This window comes from Mixophyes fleayi, chromosome 1, assembly GCF_038048845.1.
Source record: "Mixophyes fleayi isolate aMixFle1 chromosome 1, aMixFle1.hap1, whole genome shotgun sequence".
NCBI classification, from domain to species: domain Eukaryota; kingdom Metazoa; phylum Chordata; class Amphibia; order Anura; family Limnodynastidae; genus Mixophyes; species Mixophyes fleayi.
The window spans coordinates 87,461,366-87,478,537 of NC_134402.1; the positions used below are offsets into that span (position 1 = coordinate 87,461,366).

The following is a 17,172-nucleotide window of genomic DNA, read 5'->3' on the forward strand; positions in this document are numbered from 1 at the left end:
CGTACAATTGGATGGGGTAGGTTACTGTGGCTGCAAGAATGCCGCCAATGCTTAGAGCGATGTAAAAAAACGATTAGTATAAGGCTGACAAGCATTAAATATAGACATACCATATAACAGACATCAGGGGGTAAATGTATGAATCTCCGGATTCTTCATCTCCGGCGTGTTCAGCCTCTTCAGCGCTTAAATTTAAAGCGGCGCTGCATTGTAAAGGGAAACTTCCCTTTACAATGCAGCGCCGCTTTAAATTTAAGCGCTGAGGAGGCTGAACACGCCGGAGATGAAGAATCCGGAGATTCATACATTTACCCCCCAGTATTTTCCCCACAATTAATTGCTGTCACATGTAAAAGGAAACTTTCAGCAATGTCTCCAGCAACAAATGAAGTCATTTCTAATGGGCAGAGTGAAATTTTTGGTTTTAAAGCGGCAATGTGCGGACCCGAAGCCTGGATTATATTATACAGGCGGTGGGTCTGCCCATTGGCACTTTAAAACTGGCCACTTTAAAACATGTGATGGCAATGAAGCATGGGGCCTTATACTAATCGCTATTTTTACGTCGCTGTATGCTTTGTCGGCATTCTTGACGCCACTTTAATGACTACCACCGGCACAATGAGGAGATTAGCAAAATAATGATGATTACATTACACAGAATAGGTGCCTAAGGCTCTGTAGGTGAGGACTAAGAGTTGAGCAGAAGGTTAGGCAGGAGAACAAGAGGATGGAGGGCCTAGCCCATGACAGCATAAAAATTAACGGAGAGTGGCTGACACAAAAGACAAAGGAGTATTTGAAGCACTGGGGCTGGTGGAGAGTGTGCCTGTTCGGTGAATCTCTGTGACATTTCCATGTGGAGATGACATGATGTTGTCACATAGGCAGGGCCTGATTAAGGGTTCTGGCCGCCCTAGGCTAATACGGCCGCAGCGCTCCCCCCCGAATATATAGGTGTATAGGAATACTCCTGAATATGAATGTTCAGGTGTTTTCTCCAGCATTCAAATTTAGACAGATTGTGCCATTGTCTCTTACCTGTTCTTGCTCTTCTCTCTTGCAACTTTGTTATCCTCTCGCTGGCTTCTGGAAACTTGGCATCCGGTTTTGAAAATGCAAAAATTTATTATAATGCAAAATGTTAACAAACCCTGAATGATTGGGCCCTTTAGTTAAAACAAAACACTCCATTATGGCCAGCTAAAAGTACCCCATTGTACAGGCATATATAAGCAATATCTGAATATTTGTGGTCAATCAAATACAAACCTCTACCAACCCAATTTCACTAATATTTAGTATTCTAGTGATTGCTGAGACTACAGAGAGCATCCATGTAACCGCCACACAATCATGAGATTATGCCCCCCAAAGCTGCTCTATTTTTTAAATACCCCCTGCAGCCATTTTCCTTACCCCCTCCTACAGCCATTGCCCCCTGCAGCCATTTTTCTTACCCCCCCTACAGCCATTGCCCCCTGATGCCATTTTCCTTACCCCCCCTACAGCCATTGCCCCCTGCTGCCATTTTCCTTACATCCCTCTACAGCCATTGCCCCCTGCAGCCATTTTCCTCAACCCCCCCTGCAGCCATTTTCCTTACCCCTGCACCATTTTCCTTAACCCCTCCGCACCATTTTCCTTACCTCCCCCCTGCAGCTATTTTCCTCACCTCCCACCTCTGCAGCCATTTTCCTTACCTCCACCCTGTAGCTATCCCCCGCCAGTCACATCAAAACCGCCCAGCCACATATATCAGTCCCCCTCCTCTGCCCTCCTTCACACATATCAGCCTCTCTCCCTCCATATAGATTTGTATGACAGCGCCCCCTCTCCCTCCCTATAGCTTTGTATGACAGCGCCCCCTCTCCCACCCTATAGATTTGTATGACAGCCTCCCCTCTTCCTCCCTATAGATTTGTATGACAGCCCCCTCTCCCTCCCTATAGATTTGAATGGCAGCCCCCCTCCACTCCCTCCCTATTGATTTGTACGGCAGCCCCCCCTCTCCCTCCCTATAGATTTACATGCACCCCCCTCTCCCTCCCTATAGAGTTGCATGGCAGTCCCCACCTCACTTACCTGTAGTTGTGCTGGCCAGCGTCGCTCCTCAGATCAGCAGACGGGAAGTGGAGGCTTCCTGCTTCCTGTCTGCTGCACAGTTTTGTGGGTGCCCATACAGCAACAGGCAGCTTAGCGATTGGCTGCCTGTTGCTGACCACTGACCACCAATGCCTTTAATATCATCCTCACCTCCACCACCCCCACGCGCCTCTACCCCGCCCCCACCCCCACGCCCGTGGCAACCCCAGTCCGTGGCGAGAGGGCTGTGTGTGTAGCACTGTTGGTCAGAGGGTTGTTGTCTTGTGTTCGCTGTGTAGAGGGTGGTGATAGGGTAACCTAGGGAGATTAAGATGGTGGTTGAGGAATTTCATAAGCTTGTCTAAAGAGGTGGGTTTTCAGAGAACGCTTGAAGGTTTGAAAACTAGAGGAAAGTCTTACTGTGCGAGGGAGGGAATTCCACAAAGTGGGTGCAGCCCGAAAAAAGTCCTGTAACCAAGAGTGGGAGGATGTGATGAGAGTGGAAGAGAGATGCAGATCTTGTGCAGAACAAAGGTGTCGAGTCGGGAGATATTTCGAGACAAGTGAGGAAATGTATGTCGGTGCAATTTTGTTGACAGCCTTGTATCGTAGTAGAAGAATTTTATATTGGATTCATTGAAATACAGGCAACCAATGTAGAGACTGACAGAGTGGCTCAGCAGAAGAAGAACGGTTTGCAAAAAAATCAATCTAGCCGCTGCATGCAAAATAGATTGTAGAGGTTCAAGTCTGACTTTGGGAAGACCAGTAAGGAGGGAATTGCAATAGTCGATGCGGGAGATGATGAGTGCATGAATTAAGGTTTTTGCAGTGTCTTGTGTGAGATATGTGCGTATTCTGGAAATGTTCTTTAGATGTACATAACATAATTTAGATATAGGGGGGTATTCAATTGTTGCCGTTAACGCTCTCAAACGAGCGCTCTAAAAATATTAGCGTTAATACGGTAATTACTCGCTAAATTTCATCTCGCAGCTCCCTGAGCTGCGAGATGAAATTCAGCGAGTAAACTACCGTATTAACGGTATTTCCGCGCATATTACCGTATAAACTGTAATATTTTTCGAGTGCTCGGTTTTTTTTGTTTTAGCGCGTTAAAAGCAACAATTGAATACCCCCCATAGAGTTAATGTGGGGAATAAATGATAGTTGTGAGTCAAGGATTACACCTAGGCAGCGAGTGTGCGGGGTGGGATTTATGGTCATGTTATCAACAGAAATAGAAATGTCAGGCAGGAAGCTTCTGTTTTTGGGTGGGAATATTATTTATTCAGTTTTTGAAAGATAGCGTTTGAGTTGGCGAGAAGACATCCAAGATAAAATGGCTGAAAGACAGTAACGCGAGACAACACAGATGTTAAAAGATCAGGAGAGGATAGATAAATTTGTGTATCATCCGCATAGAGATGATACTGAAATCCAAAGGAGCTTATTAGTTTTCCAAGAGAAGTGGTGTAGATAGAGAATAGCAGAGGACCTAGGACTGAGCCTTGTGGTACTACAACTGATAAAGGAAGCGGAGCAGAGGTGGATCCAGAGAAATTAACACTGAAAGAGCGATTAGATAGGTAGGATGAGAACCAGGATAGGATAGTGCCTTGAAGACCTAGGGATTGTAGCGTTTGTATGAGGAGAGAGTGGTCAACAGTGTCAAATTCAGCAGAGAGATCTAGGAGAATTAGAAGAGAGTATTGGTTTTTACTTTTTGCTGTAATCAAATCATTGACAACCTTGGTCAGCGCAGTCTCTGTGGAGTGTTGAGAGCGAAAGCCTGACTGAAGAGGATCCAAAAGGTTGTTTGCTGTAAGAAAATGTGTGAGGCGAGTGTAGGCAATTCTCTTGGAGGGGCATGGGAGCTGGGGCGGTAATTTGCGAAAGAGTTTGGGTCAGAATTTTGTTTTTTTTTAAATGGGAATAATCACTGCGTGCTTGAATAGTGATGGAAAAATACCAGTAGAAAGAGATAGATTACAGATTTTAGTTAGAGGGGGAATGAGCACAGGAGACAGGGACCTACTAATTTGTGAGGGAATGGGATCAAGAGGACAGGAGGTAGAGTAGGAAGATGAGAAGAGAGTAGAAACTTCCTCTTCATTTGTGGGATCAAATGAAGAGAGAGTGTCAGAGAGTGCTACAAAGGAATTGAGCTGATTGCTTGTCGAGGAAGATGATACCATTTCAAGTCTGATCTTATCTATTTTGTCCTTGAAATAGGAAGCAAGATCATGGGCACTGATGGTAGTCGGAGGTAGTCTGACCAATACTGAAGGCAAAACACTTGATTGCGATACTTCAAATGGTGCACCCCACTCTCTGGAAAGCACTAGTGCAACAGTTACAGGACATACATTTTGCACCAGCTCAGAGAGTACTGCGGTTGAACATTACTATTGAACTTTGCGTTTGTACTTTGCAGGTAGGCACATTTGCCCAAGGTAAAAAAAACTTTCAAGACAGTCCCAATGCCCCCTTTCTCATGTGATAAATTGAAACCATAAAGCAGTATAGTGCAGTATTTTTAGAGAAAAACTGAAAAGTTTAATGAAGAGTTATTCTAACGTGATAGGAGGTTGAACTTTTATATGATGTTCACACTTTTACTTCAGATGTTGCCGCCTCCCTGAGACGGAGAGGAGTCCTGTATCTTTAATGCATTGGGGAACCATCTAGGCACACCAGTGCAAAACAAAGGCATTTTGAGGTGCTCATCCAGTGTGCTTTGTAAATGAGACCCCAAGTTAGAATAATCCCTTACCTTACAAAATAACATTAAATTCAGTGTCTGAAAATATGTGGCAGTAGATGCAAGCTTGTAGTTGATGAAGTTTCAGTGAATAACAATGTCCTACAAAAGATGGGGCCATTATCTTCTTTGTCTTTTATTTAGCTCATTCAATAAAATTTCGTATATTGTAATGAGTAGAAATAAGCCAGCTTCTCAGGTTTTATTTTGCAAATTAATTTGGCCCATTGGCCCAATGGATATTTTTTCTAATCATTCACTTGAATATCAAGCTTTGAATTTTTTACATTACTGTAACACCCCATGACTCCAACACTGTCTAGGGTGTTGTAGAGTATGTAGTGTGTGGGTGTGTCCAGTGTCGGACTGGGGCATGAAGGGCCCATCGGGGGACTGCAACGCTAGGGGCCCACCATAAGGGGGTGTGGCCAGCCATCATAGAGGCGAGACCAGACACTAGAGGGGGAGTGGTCAGCCCATGAAGGATAGCTAGCACCATAGTGTAGTATATAAAAAATGCAGTGTGTGTATAAAAAGAGTACACAGTCTTGATCTGCCCTTTAGATTGGACAGAACAGTCACCAAAAATCGGAATTGTCCCACTAGACCAGGCTTGGCTAACCTAAGGCACTCCAGGTGTTGTGAAACTACAAGCCCCAACATACTTTGCCAATATATAGCAGCTTATTTCTGGAAGGGTATGCTGGGACTTGTAGTTTCATAACACCTGGCGTGCCACAGGTTAGCCAAGCCTCCACAAGACTCTGAACATTTGACAGACTGTCCTATCTGTTCTTGTCACTGTTACCACCTGTGACTGCTGGCTTCTTTAGTTGCGGCTTGTCTGGATCCTGGAATGTTGAGGACCCTATTTGGAAAAAATAATGGGTACATTTAGAAGATTCCAACCAGCCCCGGCGTTAAATCAATAGGACACACAATTAATACTTAGGCCTTCCTCCAGCCCCAACATTAAAGTAATAGTATTCCCATTTAATAAACCTATTTCCCTCCCTCCAGACAGCCCCTGCAATAAATTAATTGCATTTACGTATAATAAATATACCTATTTCCCGCAACCGTCACTGCCATTAAATAAGTCATATTCACATTTAATGAATATACTTCATGCTCCTCAAACTCAGCCCCACATTCAATTAATAGCCCCAAAATCACCCCGTCTTAAATTAATAGTCCCCACTATAAAACAAAATTGCCCCACCTTCACCCTACAAACAAAATAGTACCCATTATTTAGCCACCACCTACCACACAAACATTACATTGCCACAAACCCACTGTGCCATCACACACATTACTGTGCCCCTTAATCACCATTCTGTGCCTCCTTATGATCACACTGCACCCTCCATGCTGCTTTTGCCCCCCCTTCCCCTGGCCCCCCCTTCATCACCCTGTGCCATGCTACTTTTGCTCCCCCCTTCTCCTGGCCCCACTTCATCACCCTGTGTCATGCTGCTTTTGCTCCCCCCTTCTCCTGGTCCCCCTTCATCACCCTGTGCAATGCTGCTTTTGCTCCCCCCTTCTCCTGGCCCCCCTTCATCACACTCTTCCATGCTGCTTTTGCTCCCTCCTTCATCACACTCTGCCATACTTCCTTGGCCCCCCTTCACACTCTGCCATGCTGCCTTGGTCCCCCTTCACACTCTGCCATTCTGCCTTGGCCCCCCTTCACACTCTGCCATTCTCCCCCCTTGCTTCCGTTCCATTACTTACCTTTTCTATCGGCTTTTTTCTTGTCTTCTGTCTTCTCTCTTTTTGCCGACTCCTCTCTACGGCGCTCCTCACTGAATGTTGGACGTGATGACGTCACGCCTGACATTCAGTGCGAACGGAGCAGAGAGGAGTTGCGGAGCGCCACGGTCATGTGAGTTTTTTTAAAAAAAAATCCCGCTCCCCCCACCAACGAAGAGGGGAGCGATCAGGGTCGGGGCCTACTGGGGGATAGCCAGGCCCCCCGGTGGCCCAGTCCGACCCCGAGTGTGTCTTCTCAACTATCTTGGCGCAGTGCATTCCAGCTGGCGGGTATGTGGATAGCGTACTCTTCACCACAAAATAACTAAAAAGACCCCTTGCATTTAACACAAGCAACACATAGGGCACACACACACACTGACTTTCAAATATATGTAAAAACCACCTTAGTATTTTTATTGAAGGACAAATTTCATAATCGCTGGAATAATAAATTAACTGGTTATTGGATTTCAAAAAGATGATTTGCAGTATAACAGTTGTAATCAATGCAATTAGAAGATAGTATCAAATGAGTATAAAATAATAGCAACATGTTCAATAAAACAAAGAAAATTAAACTATTGCAGTTGGTAAACTGGACAATCCATAGAATAATAGAAGGCAGTAAGCTTATCCATCTCAAAAGATCAATAGAATGAATATGTATTCCTACAGTCCTACCACACTGATGATCACAACCAGCCTACACCCATTAAAGCATTCACGTCTGACTTGTATTTATGGCACAAAACAAATGGGCAGTCACTCATGGTAAACTCTGAACTCAATAACCATAAGGATTAAAAAGTTGCCTTGCCTATACTCCACACTACACTAATAGTCATGCTAGGGATCACACTAGCTAATAAACATTAAACAATATAAAGCATTGATCATATTAACATTGGTTACCGTTGGTAAACATTGAGCTCCTAACAGGGGCTGGCTGGGGGGCAGGGGGGCATATGCTTCCCAGGCCTGTCTTATAGTGAACTACCTCGAGCTTTGTCACTGGCCACTTGCATTCTTTCACTTTAAAATAGGCTGCAGAGTCGAATCTTGCCCCCTGGGCTGAAATTTGCCAGCCCTCCCCTCAGGGGCGTACTGGGCCGGGGGGCAGGGGGGCATCTGCCCCCCGGGGCACTCAGTCTAACTACTGTTTGGGCCGGCCGCCCCCCGTGGTTGCAAATTGTGCCGTCCATATAAACTTAATATTACCAGAGGCGCATAGGCGGCCGCATCACGACACTCGATGCGGCTGCGTCACTGATGACGAGGCCACATCGCGTGTCATGTGATGCGGCCGCCTGTGCGCCCCCCGGGCTGAAACTTGCCAGCCCACCCCTGCCTCCACTGGTACCTAACCCATGTTTCTTGTCCTCGAGATGGTTAAGTGGGGTAGTATAAAGCCTCTAGCAGTTCTCCAAGTAAGACAATAATTAAAAGCTGATAACAGTGGATTTGTAATATGCAGTAAAGCATGTAAGGTATGTATTAGACAGTTCCTAGATAAGGGGCAGATGTATATTTGACTCAGTCTAAGGAGTACAGTATACCACTTAATATGATATATTGATACACTTTTCTGTCAACAGTGTTTCTGGAATATACTGGACTCAGTGTGGACTGTCTTTAACCAGGTCTCTGCTCACACAGAATTCTCTCTGACCAGGCACTTACTTGAAAAGCCCATGTCACACCTGAGAATCTGTCTGTACCCGGGCTGAATTGTATCTTTGGTGACTATGTGCAAAAAGGTGGGTGGTACAGATATTGGTTGCTGTGAGTTCAGGAAACTAGAGAATATGAATTGCATTGGAGACTGGCATAACAGTGAATAGCAAGACAGTGGTCAGATTTAGCAAAGGAAGCCAGACTGGAACCAGATTGCATTGTCTGGTCAGGAATAACTGGGAAAACTGCAGACTGCTAGGACCCAGGTTGGTATCTGAATAATCAATATTGCACTGGCAACAGGTTAGGGCTCCAGGAAGTCCTTTTATAGTAGCTGTTGTCACCTGATTGAAGACTGCGGTCAGCTGGGCTGAAGCAGCACTCTGACTGGCTGAGAAAGATCAGGTGATTAGATCCATGAAGGCAGCACCCAGGAAGTGGTTTTGCAGGGAACCCTAGAGTGGAGACTGCTATCCCCTGATTGGAAGCTGCAGTCAGCTGAGCTGAAGCAGTACTCTGATTGGCTGAAGGAGAGCAGGTGACTGAATCCAAGATGGCTGCATCCATGTACTAGTTTTGGAGGGATCTCTGGAGTGGATACAGACTGGGCAGCATCCTGCAGAGAGATTTGTGACGAGAAGAGCCGAGGACAGCTTAGAAAGACAGTAAAGGGGTAAGTAACAGTACCTGAGAGCCTGGTGCATGACTGCAGGAAAACACAATGCTCACCCAGCAAGTCTGGTCACAGGAAAAACATCTCTCATTCTGTGCTGTATTGCAGCATTTCTCTATGATACACTCACAGTGACCGTTCTCAGTCTCCTCTTGTCTCTGGTAAAGGGCAGTGTATTCCTCTGGCAATGTGTTCCTCCTCCTTGGCAGGGCAGCAGCCTCCCCAGAGGACCTCTGGCTGCTTCTGCAGTGGGTACTCCAATCCCATGGTTTTCTCTAGCTGGCTCACCCTACCTCATGTTTACCGAAAAACTCTAAAAGAATATTTCCCATAATCTGTTCTGCACTATAATTATGTAATTATGTAATAATATAATACCAAAATTTGCTATCTCTCAACTGACAGAAACCAAGTGAGATATGGATATTGGTAGCTATAGCCAGCTCCTTATTACTCTGCCATTATCACCTTTATCATTTGTTTCTTTCACTTTATAAATCCATAAAGGATCAACAGGTTTTTTGGTCAGTCATATACCATTTTACTCTCTCCCTCCGGAAGATCCCAGAGGGCAGGTGAAGTGTAAGGACATAAGGGGCTTGGGACGGGGGGATTGGTGGGGGTTGGAATTGCATCATGTTGGCTCCGCCCCTGCGACATAAGGACGGGAAAACATAATTTTACTGTGAGGGGTGGGGCTAAAATGACACGATTCACTGTGAAATGCGTGATAGGGGCTCCCACCCTGCCCACTTATTAGTGAAGTGGGCAGGGTGGAAACTCCAATAAGGCGTTTCATGGGAGATGCGGGAGAATGGCCTGCTCTTCCGGGAGTCCGGGAGACCTAACCGGAATTCGGGAGTCTAATGTAAAGAGGCAAGTATGCTGCAATGCCACTACAGAGCCTTCTATGTCTGACACCACAGCACTTTTCCAGCACCACTACCCAACAGCTCCAGTAAACGGTGTACGCCCCTGCCAACACAGCACACACTTATTAAAGTGTAAAATGCCCTTTCTGCAGCACAAATAGCACTAAAGTCAGTGAGCATAGGTTTTGCACAGGCAGACAGACAGTCTAGCAAAGTACACAGTATGCACACCAGTGCACCTCTTTTGGAGGAGCAGTATAGAAGATAATTGGAATAATGTAAAGGGGCGGTAAGAGCACATTTTTTAGGGAATATTTGCCATGCAAAAGAACTTGAATTCTGCATAATCTCAGAGCTGATGGAGATCTGTATATTCACTTCCATGCAGAATTGCATTGCACATTGATCCTTGATCCATCCAACATTCAATCTTGCTGCTCAGCACATTCTTCATATGGTTCAATGAATTCAATTTGAAGTGATGCTTATGCTACATTCACTGCGGGGGGTGAACACAGTTGAAACAGGGAATAGCAGCAGTGTATGAATAGTGCCTTTGGGTGCAAGCCTAACAAAGCCAGAAAGGAGACCAGCATTGGCGCCTAGTGCTGGAACACCGCATGTCAATATCGCTGAACACAACCACATTAGGTGGTTAGTTACATTATTTCCAATGGGAGTCTTGGATGAGCTGTTATTACTGGTCCCAACACTATCATACAATCCATCAACCTGTAGATCTAACCCAGCACTACCTCTTAATGATATTAATAATAAATAGTGCAAAAATTACATCTGTCATTGTCTTCTATTTGGGAACAGCATAAAAAGGCCCCAGTTTTAATGTATATTCTAGAAGGTAGTATTTTGGAACCTGTGTTTGCAAATGTAATAATCCTGCACAGTAACACTTTCCTTTTTCAATATGTGGGTTTTAGTATCTAGTCTCTATTCTTATCTATAATCCATAACTTAATATGCATTGAAGAGAAATATTTAAAATACATTATAATTAGATCAGGTTAATGCACTATATTCATGTCAGGAGGAAAGGGTAGTACTGATGTGAGTGAGTTCTCTGTACAGCGCTGCGGAATCAGTGGCGCTATATAAATAAATGATGATGATGATGATAGTACTCCATGGTATGTCTTACAAACTTACATATAAAATAATAATTTTCATTTTGCTCATGCATGCCAAAATCCCGCCATATATACAGTTAAGCGAATCTTAGACGTATGGCCCCTTGCATGTGAAGGGGAACGCCAGGCTGTAAATTGAGTAAGGTAAGACATGGAGATACAAGGTAACCATGCCACTTACTGATGCATCCATTTTTTTTTACTTACGCTTTCTACCTCCCATAGGCAACTGCAATATTGTAGCCTTTTTTTCCTTGTGCATCCTGCATTTTGTGCTCTCAACTCCAAATGTGGCCCTTGGTGTTAAAAGTGCAACTGCTAAGCAGCAACTTAACCCTGTATGCTATTTTTGATATATTAGTAAAATGCTATATAATAAAAACCATTCCATTAAAGAAATGTAACATAAGACATGGCACCACTAGATGGCACTGCACAATAAGAAGTGAAAAAAAGACTGTGGTCTTGTGCAACTATTCAACCAAACCTTATGGTCATGGATAACAGATGTTAACAAGTAACTAAATACAGTAACTATCTCAAAGGGCAAGTGGGGGAAAAAACAGTGTAGAAGATTTTTTCTTTGCCTTTTAATAATTGTTAGAAATAATAGCTGCATGCATATATTATTATTCCTGTAAGTTTATATATTCACAAGGAGAAAATATTTAGTGCAGCAAAGAGCAATGTCAAACCGGCCTGCTCAACTCTCTAAATCTCCGAAAGCCAAAGGTAGGCCCTGCATTTCATTCCTCATTGTGTGTTTGTGTAATAGCATGGTTAATTGTGTTTGCTTTGTGTGGCAGTCTGTGACTTGTAATCTGGTTCAATCGTAAGTTAAGATGAGCTCTGCAGTTGGTGATACAGTTATTTTAATAAAGTTTGTTTGCAGAATGTTCATGTATAAAATTAAGTTATTTAAAATACATCTCTCCTAAATACTTATACTGTTTCCAAATCCTCCTTTTGGTCTAAATGTATACAGTAAATGTCTATGGATAATATCCTTATTTAATGCTTTATTGTTTTAGTAACTTGGTATAGAAAGTTGTAGCCTTTTTTTTTTTGTATCAATATTTTTATTGGAACTTTTCAAAAATATATGGGGTACAGAAAAAAGAAAGGAGGGGAAATCACACAAGGAGGAACACAGGGGGGGGGGAGGGAGTCACTCAGTTGAAGCAAGGCTGATAAAATCAGCAATATACATACAAAAGAGTGCAAGTATACATCAAAACACATTAACTTTCATTTTAGCAGTCTGAAAATACTCCCAGCATGGCAGGGGTGCCGGAGGGTGTAGTCTGTTCATTGGGCTGGGGGAATTCTATGAGGGCCACTGGAGAGGGGAATGGTGGGGAGTCTGGGGTTTCTTGGGGTGCCCCAGGGCCGTCTGTCACATATTCATGGCACCTAAACCATCTCATAATGGGAGCTGATGCAGATCTGGAATAGGGCATGTGTATTGTTTCCATCTCAAAGCTTTACTGAATCTTGGAATTGATTCGGGTAATAGTAGGGGAGACAGGGTCTTCCAGTTTTGGGCTATTGTCGCTCTAGCAGCTATCAATATGTGATAACGGTCTTGTTTAGGAATGGAAGTCGGGTATACATGAAGAAGAGCTAAGGCGGGGTCTGGAGCAACAGTGGTTTTTAAAACTGTGGAGATCAGGGCAAATACCTTACCACAGAGTGGCTGAAGCACTGGGCATATCAGTAAGGTAAGGTATATAGGAGTTTGACCTGCATCTCTGTGTGATTAATGCATTTTGACATGCAATGGGCAGTTACATAGATTTTCTCCCATTGTTGCGGGGTGAAGCTTAAGCTCACGTCTGCTTCCCACCGAAGTTGGGCTGGGGCTTTAGTGGAAGGGATCAAGGAGAGGAGGTATTGATACCAGAACGTTATTCCGCCTACATTGGCACCTTTTGTCAGTCTATCTAAAACAGGCAGTGGGAGCGAAGAGAGAGAGCAAGGGGTCTTAGAGACAGTCATCACCCAGTGCCTAACTTGCAAGTACTTGTATGTCTCCGATGAGGGTAAGTTATAACGATCTTGGAGCAGAGAGAAGGGAAGAGAGAGGCTCTGGGCAAACAAATCTGATAGGAAGGCAATCCCCCTGTCTTTCCAGGCAGTGATATTTAAATCTGGAATGAGTTTGCATACTGCTTGAAGGGAGAGATTGCGGGATGGAAGTGCAAAATCTGTATGTAACCCAATAACCCTGTCCCACCCCTGCATGGTGTCTGAGATGAACAATAGTCTATAGACAGCTAAGGGACAGAGGGGCTGGGAGTCCAGAGAAGGTCCGATAGAAGATAACTAGGCCACAGGGCCCTTTCAATGTCTACCCATGGCTTAGAGGCTTGGGGAAGTGAAGAGTAAAACTCGGGAAGTTTGAGGCCTGTCTAATTGTATGTGTAGAGGTTCTATGGCCAGAACAAACATCAGAGGGGAAAGGGAGCAGCCCTGCTTTGTTCCATTGGTGATAGGAAAAGGGGAAGATAGGAAACTGTTACTAAATACCCTCGCAGAAGGTCCCTGATATAGGGCCACTATGGAGTGTAGTATATTTCACAGTATACCAAATCTAAGTAATTCTTCTTTCATATAAAGCCAGTGGATCCCATCAAAAGCTTTCTCTGCATCCAGAGAAAGCATAACAAGCCCCTCTCCAGTCCCAGACAGGAGGTCCACCACATCCAAACTGCGGAGTGTATTGTCTGATGACGACCCAATATGAAGCTAACCTGATCCGGATGGATCAACTGTGGTAAAAAAGGATTCAGACGGTCAGCTATCCACCTAGCATAAATCTTTATGTCAGTGTTGAGTAGTGCTATGGGCCTGTAGTTCTGACAATTGGAATGGTCCTTACCAGGTTTGGGGATAGTTATTATTTGTGCCTCCAACATCTTAGCTGGGAAGCTACCGCCCGTCAAAACATTGTTATAAAGATGGGTAGAAGCAGGGTCAGCTCTAACCTAAACATGGTGTAGAAGGCATTAACAAAACCATCTGGACTAGGTGCTTTGTCTTTCGGTGGGCGTTTGATGACCTCTTCAACCTCCTGCTAGGACCAAGCAGGAGGTTGAAGAGGTCATCAAACGCCCACCAAAAGACAAAGCCCCTGGTCCAGATGGTTTTGGAGCTACTTAGATTAAGTAGCTCCAAAATATTTACATCTAATGAAGGGAGTTTAAGATGGTGGAGGAAAGTATATATGCTGCACGGTGACTAAGTGGGTAGCACTTCTGCCTTACAACACTGGAGTCATGAGTTCAATTCCCGACCGTGGCCTTATCTGTGAGGAGTTTGTATGTTCTCCTTGTTTTTGCGTGGATTTCCTAGGGGTGCTCCGGTTTCCTCCCACACTCAAAAAAAGAAAACATAGTGGTAGGTTAATTGGCTGCTAACAAATTGACCCTAGTATGTGTTATGAACCCCGGAGTGGTAGGTATACTCTCGTACATTTGGAGACTGAATCCGCCAAATGTCATATAGGTCATACTCCTCTAATAGTTTACAAAAAGCGGTAGAAGGTCCAAGGGTTGGGTCAGGTCCTGCCGATCTTAGTGGTCTGGACTTGTCTATTTTGGGGTCTAAGGTCAGGTTAAAGTCTCCCAGCAGGACTAAATGGCCTATATGTACTCTCTGTACCTCCTCGCATAGTGACTAGAGGAAAGGAATTTGACGGGAGTTAGGGGCATATAGGGAGACTAAAGTCATCGGTTTGTCTTCTAAAAGTCCAACCGGAATTATAATTCAGCCAGATTTGTCCTGTATTTTTAATTGTAGGCTGAAACAGACATGTGCACTAAACAACACGGCTACACCATTCCTTTTGAATGGGCCATTAGCGAAGTATCCCAACGGGTATCTTGGGTCTCTCAGTTGAGGGGGTGCACGGGATGAAAAATGTGTTTTTTAAAGGGTTATAACATCTGCTCTGCGTCTGTGGAATATGGTATGCGCCAATCGGCGTTTATTTGGGGAGTAAAGTCTCTTAACATTCAGAGAGTAAAACCGAACCATGAGTTATGGAACCTGAAAGGGGAGAGTTACAAAGAGCCTGTTCTGTTCTTGAGACATGTTGTTTGAGTGAACTGGGGAGAAGGGGGAGAACCAGGGTGGAGAGGTTCAGGGGAAAAAAGGGAAATAAACTGAACTGACCGGAGGAACGGGGTCAAAGCATTTGCCACAGAGGAAAGCGTGTGGCAAACTGGGTATCATGTGGGGGGCTTATGGAACTAAATAAATCCCATCCATGTAGCACAAAGAAAAGAAAGGGGGGACAGCTACAATGTAGCAACAATATAACATCACATGATACATCTGATATATTGAAGGTAACCGTATTATATCAGTGCAATGTGAGCAATGCAAGGGGGCATGCGCGTCAGCCGGGACATCAAGGCTGCCCACCGCGACATCCCAAGGCTATAAAACTACCCTTAAGTAAACCTATTATCACACATCATGGGGTAAATGTATGAAGCTCCGGGTTCTTCAACACCCGCAAGTTCGGCGTCTTCGGCGTTTAAATTCAAAGCGGCGCTGCCTTGTAAATGGAAGTTTCCCTTTACAAGGCATCACCGCTTTAAATTTAAATGCCGAAGACACCGAACTCGCGGGTGTTGAAGAACCCGGAGCTTCATACATTTACCCCCATGACTTGTGTATCAAATACTTAGAACGTAACATTTCAAACATTAGACATTAAACACTAGACAGTAAAATTGCTAATAGTTATACTTATCGAGTCAGAGGTAGAAGCTGTAAGACTTCAGCAAAAACAGTAAACCTCAGTCTTTAGACACATGAGTTCATTCTGGTTGAAGCGGAGGCTTGCTAGCAGCGGTTCTAGATGGAAAAGGCATGTGCCATTCCTCCAGAAGTTTAGTGCCACCTTTTAAGGAACAAGATTACATACGTGGAATCTTCATGTTGGACCAGGAAGCCCCATCTGTAAGAGATATAATTTGCTCACTGGGCTGTCGTGATTGGATGAAGAGCTCTTCTTTGGTTGATGGTAGTGAGTGAGAGGTCTTGAAAAAGCTGCAAATCACTAAGCACCGCTGCATTGCTCGGATCACGTGCCGCTTGGACTATGGCCTCCTTGATATGGAAGAAATGGACCCGGAGGAGAGTGTCTCTCGGGACATTCCCCAGCGCAGATCAAGGAAGTGGGAGGCGGTGTATACCGTCAATAAGAAGGTTCTTAATGTCCACAGAAGGTAGTCGTTTCTATTACAGTGAAAAGGCATAGTCTTGTAGATCTGTATTGTAGACAGATTCCGGAATACCTCCTGATTTTGATGTTGTTTCTGCGGGAGCGATCCTCTGGATCTGCAACTTTATGTTTCAGAAAGGCAACTTCACTCTGAAGAGAGTGGTGTGAGGAAGAAAGGTCATTATGGAAGGCAACCAATGCCCCCATCTTTGTCTCCAGATGGTCTGTACAGTCTCCAATCTCAGCAATGTCAGATTTCAGGCCTCTGATCGCCGCCCTCATCTCAGAAGTCATATTGGCCCGAAGGGCAGTTGACATCTGATATAAACTACAGTGTAAAATACGCAGTTAATGGAGCTTCCAGTGCTCTGTCCGCTCCCAAATCGGGGACGAGAGGACGCGGAGCGGGGACCTCCAGTTCCTGGATCCGGACTGATGGAGGAGAGCCACTTGACGTAGAAGGTGAGCCTGATGCAGACTTGGGTTTTGGCTGGAATTTAATTGGAGGAGTCAAGACATTAGGCATGATCTTTTTAGGACCGTCACTTTTGAAGTGCCAATTTTCAAGAATCCGTGGTGTAAGTCGTACCCCCTGCGGGAGATTTCCCATGATATTTGAGGATATAGAATTTCACCTGGTGGAATGTCCTTTTATGAAACACTATTGTCGGTGAAGGCTAATTTTGGTTTTACTAGCCATACATTTGACACTTGTTAAATTTTATAGAATGTTTTATACTATTCATTAATATACAGAATTACACTATTGTTATTTCTTCTCTTTCCATATGTGTATCGTGGTTGGAAGGGAGAATAGTGAAGAAAAACGGCATATCATAACATCATTTAACATAAATATGCATTTTACTTTTGTCATTGTGTTGTTATACCATTTATTTGGGGGATCTCAGCGCAGAAAATACTTATTCATATTTTGTATATTTATGTGAACCTTAGTGTATGGC

The 17,172-nt window shown here is 44.3% G+C and overlaps 1 protein-coding gene across 2 annotated transcripts in view; it reads left to right on the forward strand.

Moving 5' to 3' along the window:
- Positions 1-8,803: 8,803 nt before the first annotated feature.
- AADAT (aminoadipate aminotransferase) overlaps positions 8,804-17,172 on the forward strand; it is a 76,995-nt gene continuing 68,626 nt past the window's right edge. The window contains exon 1 of one of the 2 annotated variants that reach the window (XM_075197726.1): positions 8,804-8,954. Coding sequence is in view for 1 of the 2 variants with exons in the window: in XM_075197717.1 (XP_075053818.1) it covers positions 11,658-11,703 (46 nt within the window). In the remaining variant the exon portion in view is untranslated. Of the gene's footprint in view, positions 8,955-11,495; positions 11,704-17,172 lie in introns of those variants that run through there. The other variant, XM_075197717.1, reaches the window with a different exon arrangement.